We start from the raw sequence: 12,824 nt of genomic DNA, 5'->3' as shown, positions 1-12,824 counted from the left end.
ACAGTATTGAATTTGAATTCTAAATTTGAACTGCAATATGCAGCACATTAGTGAATGCAGTACAAAGCTTAACAGCTAGAAGATTTGATGTTCACATGCAAGAAGCCACGGTATATGGAAACTTCACATTTGTTACTATATGGGAGACCTAGGTTGACTGTTCACTTTAAACTCACAAAAATATATTTCAGGGTTTATTTTGGAAAGATCACTGAACATTTTACAATGGAAATTGCCTTTAAACTGTTTATAATTAAATAAATAAAATAAATATGAGGAACAAAACAATTATTGAAAATCTAAATATTATTTTCTTGAAAAATACCACATAATATAAATAATAATAACAAATAAGAATGATTACTTATTATTTTGATATATGATTATTAATAACAATTTATAGAATATTTAATTATATATTTGTACATATATAATTGTACATAATAAATGTAAACATAAAGTTAAAAATGTAATTATTTTAGAGTTAACCTCCCCATGTGAGCCGCCCTGGTCTCCCTTAAATTTTTTCATGATTTAACTCCTTACCGCAAAGTCTGGTAAAAGGTCATCCCCATCCTCCATGCTGTAAGATACGCTGTGGACATCTCTAGTCTCTGCCAGTAACTTCCTTTCCAAAGGCGAACCAGGACCAATGTCCACAAATGTGGTTTCCAGATACTCCTTACTGTGGATGCCCAAGGAGTCAGCAGCCGCCCAAATGGTGGTTGGAGGGTAAAGAGTCTCTAGAGTGCTAGTCAATGAACATGGGTCCAATAGTTGCTGCTGTTGAATATCTGTAGAACTGCAATAATTTCTCCAGTCCAGAGGGGGCAGTCTTTTGTCCTGCTCATTTCTCACCAATATGCCTTTAAACAGACCACGACCACTGCTTGTTCCACGTGGGCTCTTGGGGCTGCCAGCCAACAGTGGATGTTCAAGTTCATCTAGACTCTCCATTTTGCGAGGTCAATGTTAAAGTCTGGAGGTGACAACATTTACTGAGTCTTTGCCACGGATTGAATGACAGTTTCACTCTTAAGAATGTGTCACTTATACAGAAGCAATGGCTTGGCAATAAATCATCTCATATAAAATATTTGGTTCAACAAGCATAAATCTTGGTGACTAGCTAATGCTATGACGAATTCTCATCTGAGGTTGCTTTGAGTGAGGACTTATTTCAGTATGTGATTTAAATGCGTAGAGCTCTTGCATATTCACATGTCAGATGCCATTTGTTCCTTCTCTCGATGGCTGAATACAAGGCCCGCATAGCACATTTGACATGATTGGATGTATCTCATCCCATACATATGCTAATGTGCTTCAATTTGCATGAAAAATATGGAAGTCAGTTCTGATGATAGAATACCTTGTTTCGCAGAGACCGCAGACGGCTTGTGTAATGCTGAGGGATTTTATCTGTAATCTACCCTTCTGTTTTCACTTTGATTCTCTATACAAACAAAAAGGGCAAAATTTATTTTAACAGAATTTTAACAGCAGTGGGAGACTTTTATCTAAATAAGTAGTTGACTGAAATATAAATAGCTGGGATTTGGACAGATCAAAGCAGACGTCTTTGAAATAATTTAAGAAAATGTTGGTGTTAAAAACATCCTCGAAGACCAATCGCCAGTAGGTTTAAAAAATTCAGCTTCAGCAACTATTATTGATGGAAATATATAAATAAACATATATAGATTTACTCAGTTTGTAGTCCCCCAGTTGGTTTTCAGAGCTTTGAAATTGACATCCACAAAAATAGAAATTCTCCAGAGTGTAGTTTCTGCTCAGCAAGTGCCCAGGAATCTCATTCCGTTTGTGGCCGTAGAGAAATGTCTTGATGAAGAAATGCTCAGTGCTCAGGTATTGATTTCTGGCAGGTTGGCAGGGTCTGCTGTGTGCTAGTTGAGACCAGAACGCTCCATTGGGAGATGTATTTTTAATGCAGCATGCTCTCCCAACCGGCCCACGTCAGAACAGACGCAGAGTCTCTCTGGCACCTCTCACCTTTCATCGTGGCACATGGACAGTGCTGCCAAAAGAAAAGAACAAAGTATTTAGCTTTAAAGCACATGAGTGATCCACTTGAACTGCTGAACTGCATAAACTATCAACTGCAACCCGTCTGTGAAGCTTGAATGGCAGGCCAGTACGTCCAAGTAACAGACACTCATCAATTCAACTTATTTTTTGAAGTTTTCTGAATGGCCTATTTCAGGAGCACATCTGTCTCAAAGGCAAAGCGTGTCAGCGAGAGACCAGAAGGCTTTTTGATGTGGAAAAATGTTCTGCAGCAAGATGCCAGTGGCCCAAGTTCCCTTAAAAAAAATGTTAGATGGGCACTGAAATAGGCTCCTTTCAACACACCCTCTGGCAGATCCTGTGGCCCGTGATGGACGTCATGTGGTTCACAGCTCTCTATATAAATCTCTGTGGCCTTCACCTAAAAACACCCGAAAAAGCTCAGAACTGTCAAATGAGAAATTATTTAGAGCTGAGGTCTGCTGCTTCGAGCTATGTATTCATAAAATAACATTTGCAATATAAACAGCCGGACAAATGCGTAGTTATATGAGATCTTCAGTGTGAAATGGACCTTATGATCAGATAATGTTCTTAATTTATGATATGGCCTCCAGCTTCTGTTTAAGTTGATACCATCAGTTGGTCTGATTTGTCTTAAGAATTTGAGTCATCTTAATGCTTTAGAGTCATCTTAATGCTTTATTCAATAGCTTTTCTTTATAAAGGGGTGTGCACTTTTGGAGTTAATGCCAACTGAACATTAGAGAACATCACAGTGCTGCTGACTCTGGACAAAGTTTTTGAAGTGAGCACTTTGCATTTGTGTTTTATTGTTACTTCAAATTTTGAGATTACCCAAAAAAGAAAATTCTGTCATAATTTACTCACTCTCATTTCACACCAAATCTGTATGACTTTCTTTCTTCTGCAGAACACAAAAGAAGATGTTTCGAAGGACACTGCTAACCAAAACAACATTCGGCGCATTGACTTCTATTGTATGGACACAAATCCACTGAGACATTTCTCAAAATATCTTCTTTTGTGTTCCACAGAACGAAACAAGGGTGAATAAATAATTACCGAATTGTAATTTTGGGGTGTACACTATCCCTTTAACTTTAAAATTCAGTCAAAATAAATAAAGCAAATATGAAGACATAACAGACAGAATGGCATTAATTTTCTAATGAAAGATGTTTATGCATAAAATATCATTCCCCCTGCTTGAGTGTCAGATTCTGCAGCTTTACTCTTGATAGACCTCTGTTTAATAAGCCATTTCTGGGCCGAGTCTCAGTAACAGAACTACATCCTATCACAATCCGAAAGAAAGTACTGTCACATTTCCCAGGGGTCTCTCTGTCAGTCAGCCAGTCCCTGAAAAACCAGGATGACAGCTTCAGGAAGAAGCAGGTGAAAGTTTGTCTCTCATTACTAACCTTATGCTGTTCTCCATCAGTTACATGCCTGTCTGCACCGGTCTAGCGTGCCGAAAATAATGTCTGTCGATGGCATTATGTGGTTGTGAAAGATTTACCTGAGGCATAGCAGATTATTTTGTAAATTAATATGTTTTGTAATTTAATATCTTAATGGATTTAGGTTTAAGAATGCACGTTACAGCCTTGAAGCTAGTTGTTAATGGCCTGTAAAACTGCTTTGATAAAGGATTCTGCATACTTAATATTAATGACATTCAAGAACACTGCTTCAGAAAAAAAAAGCAGTTTCAATTTAATTTAGATTTTAACAATTACCTCGAGGCAATCGTTTGCCCTCTCCAATGAGTGTGTCTGTGTGCACGCAAAAAAGCTGAATTCTTATAAGCTTCAAACGTTTATGAATATCCCTGTTTGTGCAGTGCAGGACGGCATGTGTTTTGTCAGGGGTTTCTATTGAAAGTAAAACAATGAAATTGAGATAATATACAATAGATTCATCATTACATCATTTAGTTTTTGCTAACTCACAAATCAGACAGATCTGTCACTTTCCTGTCACTTGTGAGATTTACCCTGCAGAATACTTCAAACTTTATCAATAAATAATATATTTTTCTCAACAAAAATGTATAATATTGTCACTTTTGGCCATCATCAATTACAAAAACAAAATAATCGAGGTAAACGGATAAGGATCCTCTCTTTTCTTGTTTAGTTTATTAAAGTTTTATTTTATTTTATATGTTGTTTTAAAGGTTAATGAGTAAACGTGTTAAATAATCGGGATCTCAATATTGGCCAAAATAATCACGATTATGATTTTTGTCATAATCGAGCAGCCCTAAACAAAATGTCACAACGAAGAAAGAAATTTGTTCCATAGTGGTGCACTTAGATGTATGAAGTAGAAGCCAAATTGAATTTTATCTGACTTTGTAAGTCTGTTTATTACCGTACTCAGAAGATCTATGGACTACTGTAGCTTGCTGGTAAAGCATTCCTGTGGTTTGCTATAATAACTGTAGCCTGTATTACTCCAATTCATCTCATTCAACTCTCCTGTCCATTTATATCCTTTACTGTTCTTCCTTTTCATTTCTTGTCATGTGTTTTGTCTTTCTGCTCCTCCTGTGGCCAGGCACAGATAGATTGGCAATGTGATACTTCAGCAGCAGATACCTGTTTCTTCCTCCCATCAACATTACTGCAGGGCTGCTGTTAACATGCTGGCAAATTGTTCAAAGACACCGAACTGCACCCAAACTGATATAACTCCTTTGATCAGAAAGGAATAAATCACCCGTCAATTCAAAGTTTATCATTAACATTTACTTGCAGCCAAATGTAAAAAGTAATGAGAAAAGACTTTACTAACAAAATCACAGCTGCCCTCTTCTTCGTGAGTTTGGAGATTCAACCCATGTTAACACATTCGAAATCCATCGATCACCAGAGCATTGTCTTTCAATTAAAAATGCAGCGACACGAGGGAAAATAAATGACAGAGGTTATTTTTTTGGGTGAACTATCCCTTTAAGCCTTTCCGACTCCTCCCCCAGCACACACTCGCTATGATGGCTTGCTTCCAGGAGAGATGCAATCAGCTTTATTGCAAAGTCCCTCCCAACCGGTCACTATAAAAGAAGTGCTGTCTGCTGCATCATAAGTCTGCCTCCCTGTTTGATTTCTGCCACACACATAAAACACCCCGTCAGTTGGACAGAGCTCTACAAGGACAGCACAGGCAGCAAATCAGCACCAACGCTTTAATAGAGAGCCTCTTACCTCACCCTGCTCTTTTTCTGCAACTCTTATCTGCGTTTCCTACTTTATCTTTTTTAACCGCTTTACTGACCTCAGTCTTTTATCTGATTGCTTTACCCAGTTCAGTATTACTTTAGAAACAGACCATTTCAGGCTCTCTTTATAAATGGACTGCCCAAGCCAAATAGCTTGATATCACAATAAATACACTAAATGTATTGGGACGCCTGGAATAAATATTGAGCTATTCCAGTAAGTCCGATCAAAATAACTATTAATGCTATACCATAGTACAATACCATATTAAAGTGGTTAATTGTTTCCATCTTTGTTGCAACAGTTTTGGAAGAGCCTGTGTACAAGTCATTGATGGGTTTGGGTGATTGGATGTTGTTCAACTCAGTTCAGATCAAGGCTTGCAGACCAGTCAAGTTCTTCCACATTAGACTCATTCGAGTCAAGTATCATTTTTGTACCATTGTTTTGTGTACAGGGGTATTGTCATGTTGAAATAGAATCAGGTCCTGCCCAAACTGTTGCTATAATATATTCTATGATGTAGTATTAAGCTTTGTAGTCACAGAAGAGAGAAATGCCTAGTCAAAGCTGTTCATTGAAACGGGACGTCCCCATACTTTTGTCCATATAGTGTATGTCCCAATAATGTGTGTACACTGAGGGTGTACATTTGTTATGAATCATATTCCAACACAATCTCATGGCAACTATTTTGTTTGTTTCATATGAATTTGTATGATCTAATTTGTACGTTTTAGTATGATTTGCTTTCGTGCCAGTGATGATTAAGTTGGGTAGGGATTTCAGTATCGTTTTTTAAAGAATTGTAAATGTTTTATTCGATTCACAATCACATCCTACAAATTCATATGAATTAGCCACCTTGTAACAATCAGTTATCAGCATATTCACTGATTTCTTGAAGGGACAGTTTCACCAAAGTGTCACCAGAGTAACAAAAATGTTTCAGTAATTGAAATAATTATCGATCTGCAAATGTCAGACAAACTCAGACCATAGACCCGTCGGGATGCTCAGACTAACTTTCAGAAAGATTTCTTAGTGATATGCTATTTACACTAACCGAGAATACCTGTATTTTGTTTGGATTAAGTAGAAATAGTAGTAAAAGACTATTTACTTATAAATAGTGGCAGATAACTTTACTATTTGCACCTCAGTACTGTGTTGTGCATTAAACATTATGCAATAATAACAGAGTGTATTACTCTGTACATTATTAGTGTACTAACATTACCCTACACCCAAACTTTATGATAATTTTTTTTATTTTAAGTCTTAAATCAATCTTATTTTAAAAAATGCCTTTATGATCTGTAAGGTAAAAGAAACATGTTAAAAAGCGTTTTCAGGTTGGAGCCGATAGCCTCGAGGGCAGTGATCCGGGCGACCCAGGTTCGATTTCCATCTCGTGGTCCATTCCTTCTCTCTCTCTCTCCCACTACGCTTCCTGCCTTCTCTATATCTAAGCTGTACAATTAAAGGCAACCCCCCCCCCCCCCAAAAAAAGCATTTGCAGCAAGAGGTGGACCCCTGTCTCCTGTGCCAAACTTTACACCTTCCGCCACTAAATTTGCTATTTGAAATGACGTCGTTCTTACACTTTCTCTATGCCAATCACATATTGGTGGGCGGAGCTAGTTCACAGTGCCAACAAAGCGGGCTATTTGTACTCTGTTTAAATAGACACTCCGTCCGTTTTAATTTTTGGTGCAGTGAACTTACAAATTATTTACATATATTAAATATTAAACTAGCAAAGGACAATGTTTTCGACATCAATACATTTACAAATATAATAACCTTGCTATATTTTCTGTGTTATTTTATATCATGTTTAACATTATAGTAAATGTGTGCGTGTCAGATGTCTGATTTTAGGGGGATACTTGTATTAAGTTTTTATACAAACACATCATTAGAGAACACAGATGACTCTCTGTAAGTGGCAGTAGGAGGTCGCAGCCGAGGCACTAACAAACACGCTGATGTATGATGGAAATATTCACTGATAGCACAGAAGAGGCGTGATGAGAGAAAAGACAATAGCAGCCTGCAGAAAGCACTCTCAGTGTGCGGCCCCACATGATTGAAATGAAGTAGAATGGAAACGGGTGCATGTTGCTAAACAGGCCAGAAATGAAGTCACTGTTGTTGGAATGGGTCTATATGAAAACCGATTGACTTTGCTGGCAATGTACTTTCTAAGATTAATGAGGCAAAGTTTCAAGTGCCATTTCCGTGCTGTACGTCTCTGCTTAGTCTTGATAATTCAAGCACAATATTTCCTTGAGCCCAGCAGTGTCACATTAGAATCGGGATGGAAGGATACATAATTCTCTCTAAATGACATTATAATGGAAAAAGGAATTCAGCTTCACTGAAGGGGTTTGTGCGGGAGGTGGATGGGGGAGGGTTTGCACGGCAGCGTTCTACGCGTGTTTGGAAATAAGCTCATTTATCATTCATCCTTCAAGTCCATTAACCTTTTCTCGTTCTCTCTTTGTCTTTATCTCAAGCTTGCTGGTAGTCAGATTAAAAAAAGGTTGGTTGGGGTACAGTGGTGGTATTTGAAACCAATGTCATTTATAGTGGGCTATACATGGAATCCGCTATAAATATTATTTACTTGAATTAAATTGTACTTACAAAATTGAATCATTTTCACTATTGCTTTTAGAGTTTTGGACACCTTTTAAAGACATAAAATAGTAATAGCATGCATTTTTAGTGCCTCCTACACTTATTTGTACAGTCTCTCTCTCTCTCTCTCTCTCTCTCTTTCCCTTGAGTTGGCGAGTGCAGTCACTGTTTCAGAAGAGACATTTGCACATATCTTAGCTGGGTGATTTCCCTCATCCCTCAGGCCTCATTGTGCCCCACACCAGCTGTGCCTAAGAGAGACAGGCAGACGGGAACATACAGACCCTCTACAGACAAAACTTGTCTTATTCGTGTTATGCGTGTTTGTCTGTGTGCATGAACACTGTGTGTGCGTCTGTGTGACTTTTCCCTCATTATATGTCATCTGTTTATAATAGGACATCTCATTATTCTTCTAGGACCATTTGGGTACAGAAAAGGGCATCAGGGTTTGACAGATCTATACTGGTGATGATAAAGAAGAGAGTGGAGGAAACTATAATTTTTTTTATTTTTGAGTATTTTTGTACTGCGTTGCACTCTTTTTGTTTAAGTCTATTTTTGCTTGCTTGTAGGGTTGCCAAGTTCAGGAGAGAAAAGGGAGTCTCTTTCTATGCGAGATCTTCATTTACCACACACTGTATGCCAATAAGAAAGTTCATGTTAACTAATGAGTTTACTAATCTCCAATTGAACATTATTGTAGGTGTGACCATAGTTCAAAATAAACAGACCCACATTTTAAATATGAAGCGCTTTAAAAAGTTGTTTGTTTCATATCCATCTTTGCATTTTTTTTTCCATTCTAATATAACATTTTTAACATTTCCTTGAACAATCACATAGTAGATGATGCCTGGGAGTGTCAGTGTGTGACGGGGCACATAGCTACCGTCACGGCAGCGATGCGCTACCTATTCAAGTTCACAAAGACTGAGTGCAAATGTTGCTGGTATTTGTTTGTCTATAGCGGGTCAATGTGTTCTCCTATTCCTCATATTCTTGCAAATTAGCGGTTAACCTAGTCTTTTATCCAAACTCTACAGTAATCCCGTAGCTTTCGTGTGCACACTTTAATATCTAATACTACGGTGATTTAAATGCTGTAGCTTCTATTATCAATACATATTGAGCTGTTTAAAACCAGGTAATTTACTTCACAATCTTTACCAGTTACAATAACCACGCAACACAGGTTTTTCGTTAATCATGTATCTTTTTATTTAGTTTAAAATTAACATAGCTCTGACATACCATCTTTGTGTCTTACTGCCGTCTCCTGTTTGTTGGAGTAAAGGATTTTTTGCCTCAATTGTGGGGCTTATATGACGCTATGACTTCCGGGTCAATAGGAAGTGGTTCGGAGTTTAAGTTAATAATTTTCAGCGGTTAATTTAACTATAAACTATTTGACAAAGTATAAATCCATAGAAATAATATTTTGTAATTTTCTAGTTTTTTTTTTGTTTTGTTGTATGTTTTTTTTCTTTTGTTAAATTTATAGTACCTTTCTTTGGCCTTACGGAGGATAAATAAAAAGATCCCATCTGTTTGCAACTGTTCTCCTGTGTGCTTACATCTGCTCAAGACGACTCTGTCACATCTACCCTCAACACAGTGTTTCTGAGATCACTGTGCACACTTCTAGTCCTGCAGTAAGCAGTGTGTAGTTTCAAAGAAGAGAGGTCAATGAACCTGATTCATGACCGTGAACAGTGCAGCAGTTGTTGTTCACTTTCTGTTCTCGTGAAATTGCCTCAGTTCTCCATTTCATTCTCATTAAGTCTGAATTGGATATTTTCACCTCATGTCAGGGCTGTTAACTGTGCAAGCTACAGAACCCAATCGTTGTGCTGTGCACAGGGAGCAAAAACACGATAATTCGGAAATGGTGTATTGCACATATGGCACATACAACACAAGATGCACTTTCATACACAAGCAGTGTCAAGGGCATATTTTAAATTTACCGGCTTACGATGGTGCATCAAAGAACATAATAAGCCTACATGCTTTTTGCTCATACTCTAGAATTAAGCAATAGATGACATTATTTTATTTTGTTGTTTATATTGGTGCAAGTAATTGTAAGTTTGGTGCGCATTTGAGGCTTTAAACAAGCTATTTAAAACAGGAACATGTGCAGCAACGCCTTGCTTCACCTTGTTAATTTCTTCTGAAATCCTTTCGTTCTCCTCTTCTCCTTCATCACAGTCATGCAGATAGACCATTCCCAGAGCTCACACAAACACACAAACCTATACCGCTGACATGCACCACGTGAAATATTTAACAATAACAATGTAAAAAACAGTCTTCTAACAGTAAAATTACTAGATAGACACAAATCTGACAAGGTCTGGGAGTTTGCGATGGCACAGATGCTCGGCATCACAGAGTACACATTTAATCAAATGAATATCACATGTTTGACATAATCACCGGCTAATTGTTTATTACTCACACTAAGTAAAAGGTTATCTCGACAGCGGGCAGCAGGCAGGAGAATATAGCGGCACGCTGCTGCATGTGACAGCACTACACTGATAAACAACAAGAGTGTACGTTTGTGTGTGTGTCCTCAGGACAGGTTAGATTGGTTGTGAGATTCAGTTTCCATTCAGTGTCCACAATGGCGGGTGGTGAAAAGATACATAGAGTTTAAAATTAATTCGTAATCTGAAAGTGTGATTTATAGAGATTTCATAAAAACATTCCATTTAAAATAACCACATTTATGGGGAAAATATTTTACATTTCTTCATAAATTTAGTAAGTAATTTCAAAAATGATTAGGAGGTCCTATAAAAACAAAATAAAAAGAATAATAATGAAATAATTAAAAAAAGGGTTGTGTTGTGATGTACTGAAAGTCTACAGGTCTGCGTGAGGGTTATGGGGAGATCACATTATAATTTGAACTCCATTGATTTCTATTCATACTGATACAAATGCAAAAAACTGTAAATGGGTAGTTGACAAATAATCCGTAACATGTGTAATAATATATCATTTTTATAGTATTTATAGTATAGTATAAAAAATAGAATAGAATATTAGAAATGTATGTTCATTGTCAGTGAACTTCACACCATTGGCACACGTGTGATTTATTTGTCAACTACTTTTACATTCCACTGTGTAGAAAAGTTCAAGTTTGGTGAACTCTGACATAAAAATTGACATCACAAGACGAGTGACCAGCAGAGAATCTTAACATCACAGATCGATCATTTGCTAAATTCAAAGAAGACACACTTTAAATCTGCAGGTGTGAATCAAAGAAGATATACTTTATATTTAAAAGGAATATTTTCACAATTTTTCCATTCAGCTGTTGTTGCTTTTTTAATTAAAGGGTAATGATATGATCCTCACCAATATTGTGAAACAACCTCTGTGTGTGTCACCAAAATGAGGGGAAAAGCCCTTTCAAGTCCTTACTGCATGTTGAAAATGTCTTGATACAAATATTAAATCATATAAATTCCAATATAATATAAATGTAAAAAGGTTTGTCTGAGAGTTATATGTTCTGGGGTAATTTAAATAAAATATACCAGACGTCAACACGATAGAAAAGGGTGTCACGAGTGTCCACTTGAATTTTGTTTACTATGAGTAAATATCTTAATGCATGAATATAGGCGAGTAGTCATACATTTTTGCAGTTACTTTGCAGAACACAATCTGCATGAATCACTAGGGAGGCAACGGTGAACTGCGGATACAGTCACTAACAATAGAAATGTCTCTCTCTAATGGAAGCTGGTGCAGCTCCCCTAACAATAGCAGAAAGTGCGTCCTTGCCAAAACGAGCCCATTTACTGCTGAGCAACAGCATCCTCGTATCCGAATATTATGACACAATAATAATGGCTTACGTGTTTTGATTGCCAGAAATAGCATAACATTCCATACAAGTAAAAGGCACAGGAGAGTTGAGCTGGCTGAGTGAGCCGTTATCATGATTTGGAATTGAATCTGTTCAACACAACCATCAGCTGTCTGCAGAAATCAAAAAGGATTGTTTCCAATTTTTTCCTGCGTTCTGGGCAGAATGCGGAGAGGTCAGAGGTCTGAACGACAGCGCAGCAAAATTGAAAAATGTCCCACACATCTGTTCATTCTAGGTGTGATGTGAAATATTACATATCCGGTCGAAGGGGAATACAGAGAAATATAACAGTTACAACCCAGAGAAATATAAACAATAAATCCTGAATTTATTAAAACAAAATGAAGTAATAATAAAAATAAACCAATGCACCGAACAGTAAACATGAAGCTGGTAGTTTAAGCACAATTGTTCAAAAAGAAAAACCCGTGCAAGACAATCAATTTTAGAATTTTACTGTTCTGAAGTGCACTTTATATTTCAAACAATCAAATAAAAAGTTCAAGATGAGAGCAGAAAAAGAGCAGAGCAGAACCTACCTCTAATGCTGAACTCTGTGATGATGTCCGTGGGGTGTGCGGGTGTGTGTATGTGTCAAGTGTCTTCCAGCACTGCTGAACTCCACAAAACAGGCGAATACAGCAATTCAACACATTCAGCAATTCAGCACCAACACATATCTTCCACGCCGCTGTAAAACGGGTTTAGATTGATGGTGCGAGTTAATGAGTAGTTAAGCTGGTTGTGTGTGAGGTTAAGCATATGAGAAGTGATGCTTCTTGCCTCCCAAGTTCAGTACTCCTGATGCCTGCACTTTATTCTCTCTCACTTCACACTCACTCAGATGGAGTCAGTTGCTCTTTTAATCCTGTTTATTCTGGATATTTATACCACCAATGCTCGTCTGAATCCCTTTGGCAAGACTTTCAAACAGCAGTAGAAGTGGCTTCTGACTCTCCTGCTCCTCTTCTCTCTCCACATCTCTGTTCCTCCTCCACTATCTC

The 12,824-nt window shown here is 37.4% G+C and overlaps 1 protein-coding gene across 1 annotated transcript in view; it reads right to left on the bottom strand.

The window, feature by feature from the left end:
* The window catches only part of tmem91 (transmembrane protein 91), a 20,253-nt gene extending 7,429 nt beyond the window's left edge, over positions 1 to 12,824 (bottom strand). Inside the window, exons 1-2 of the mRNA XM_079466101.1 lie at positions 12,360 to 12,824; positions 547 to 2,038 (exon numbers count right to left, since the gene is read on the bottom strand). Of these exons, the coding sequence (XP_079322227.1) occupies positions 547 to 957 (411 nt within the window). The 5' untranslated portion in view covers positions 958 to 2,038; positions 12,360 to 12,824. The remainder of the gene's footprint in view (positions 1 to 546; positions 2,039 to 12,359) is intronic.

Source organism: Barbatula barbatula (genome assembly GCF_947034865.1).
Source record: "Barbatula barbatula genome assembly, chromosome: 10".
Taxonomy (NCBI): domain Eukaryota; kingdom Metazoa; phylum Chordata; class Actinopteri; order Cypriniformes; family Nemacheilidae; genus Barbatula; species Barbatula barbatula.
The sequence above is the reverse complement of the archived record's forward strand: the minus strand, read 5'-3'. Positions and strand labels throughout refer to the sequence as shown.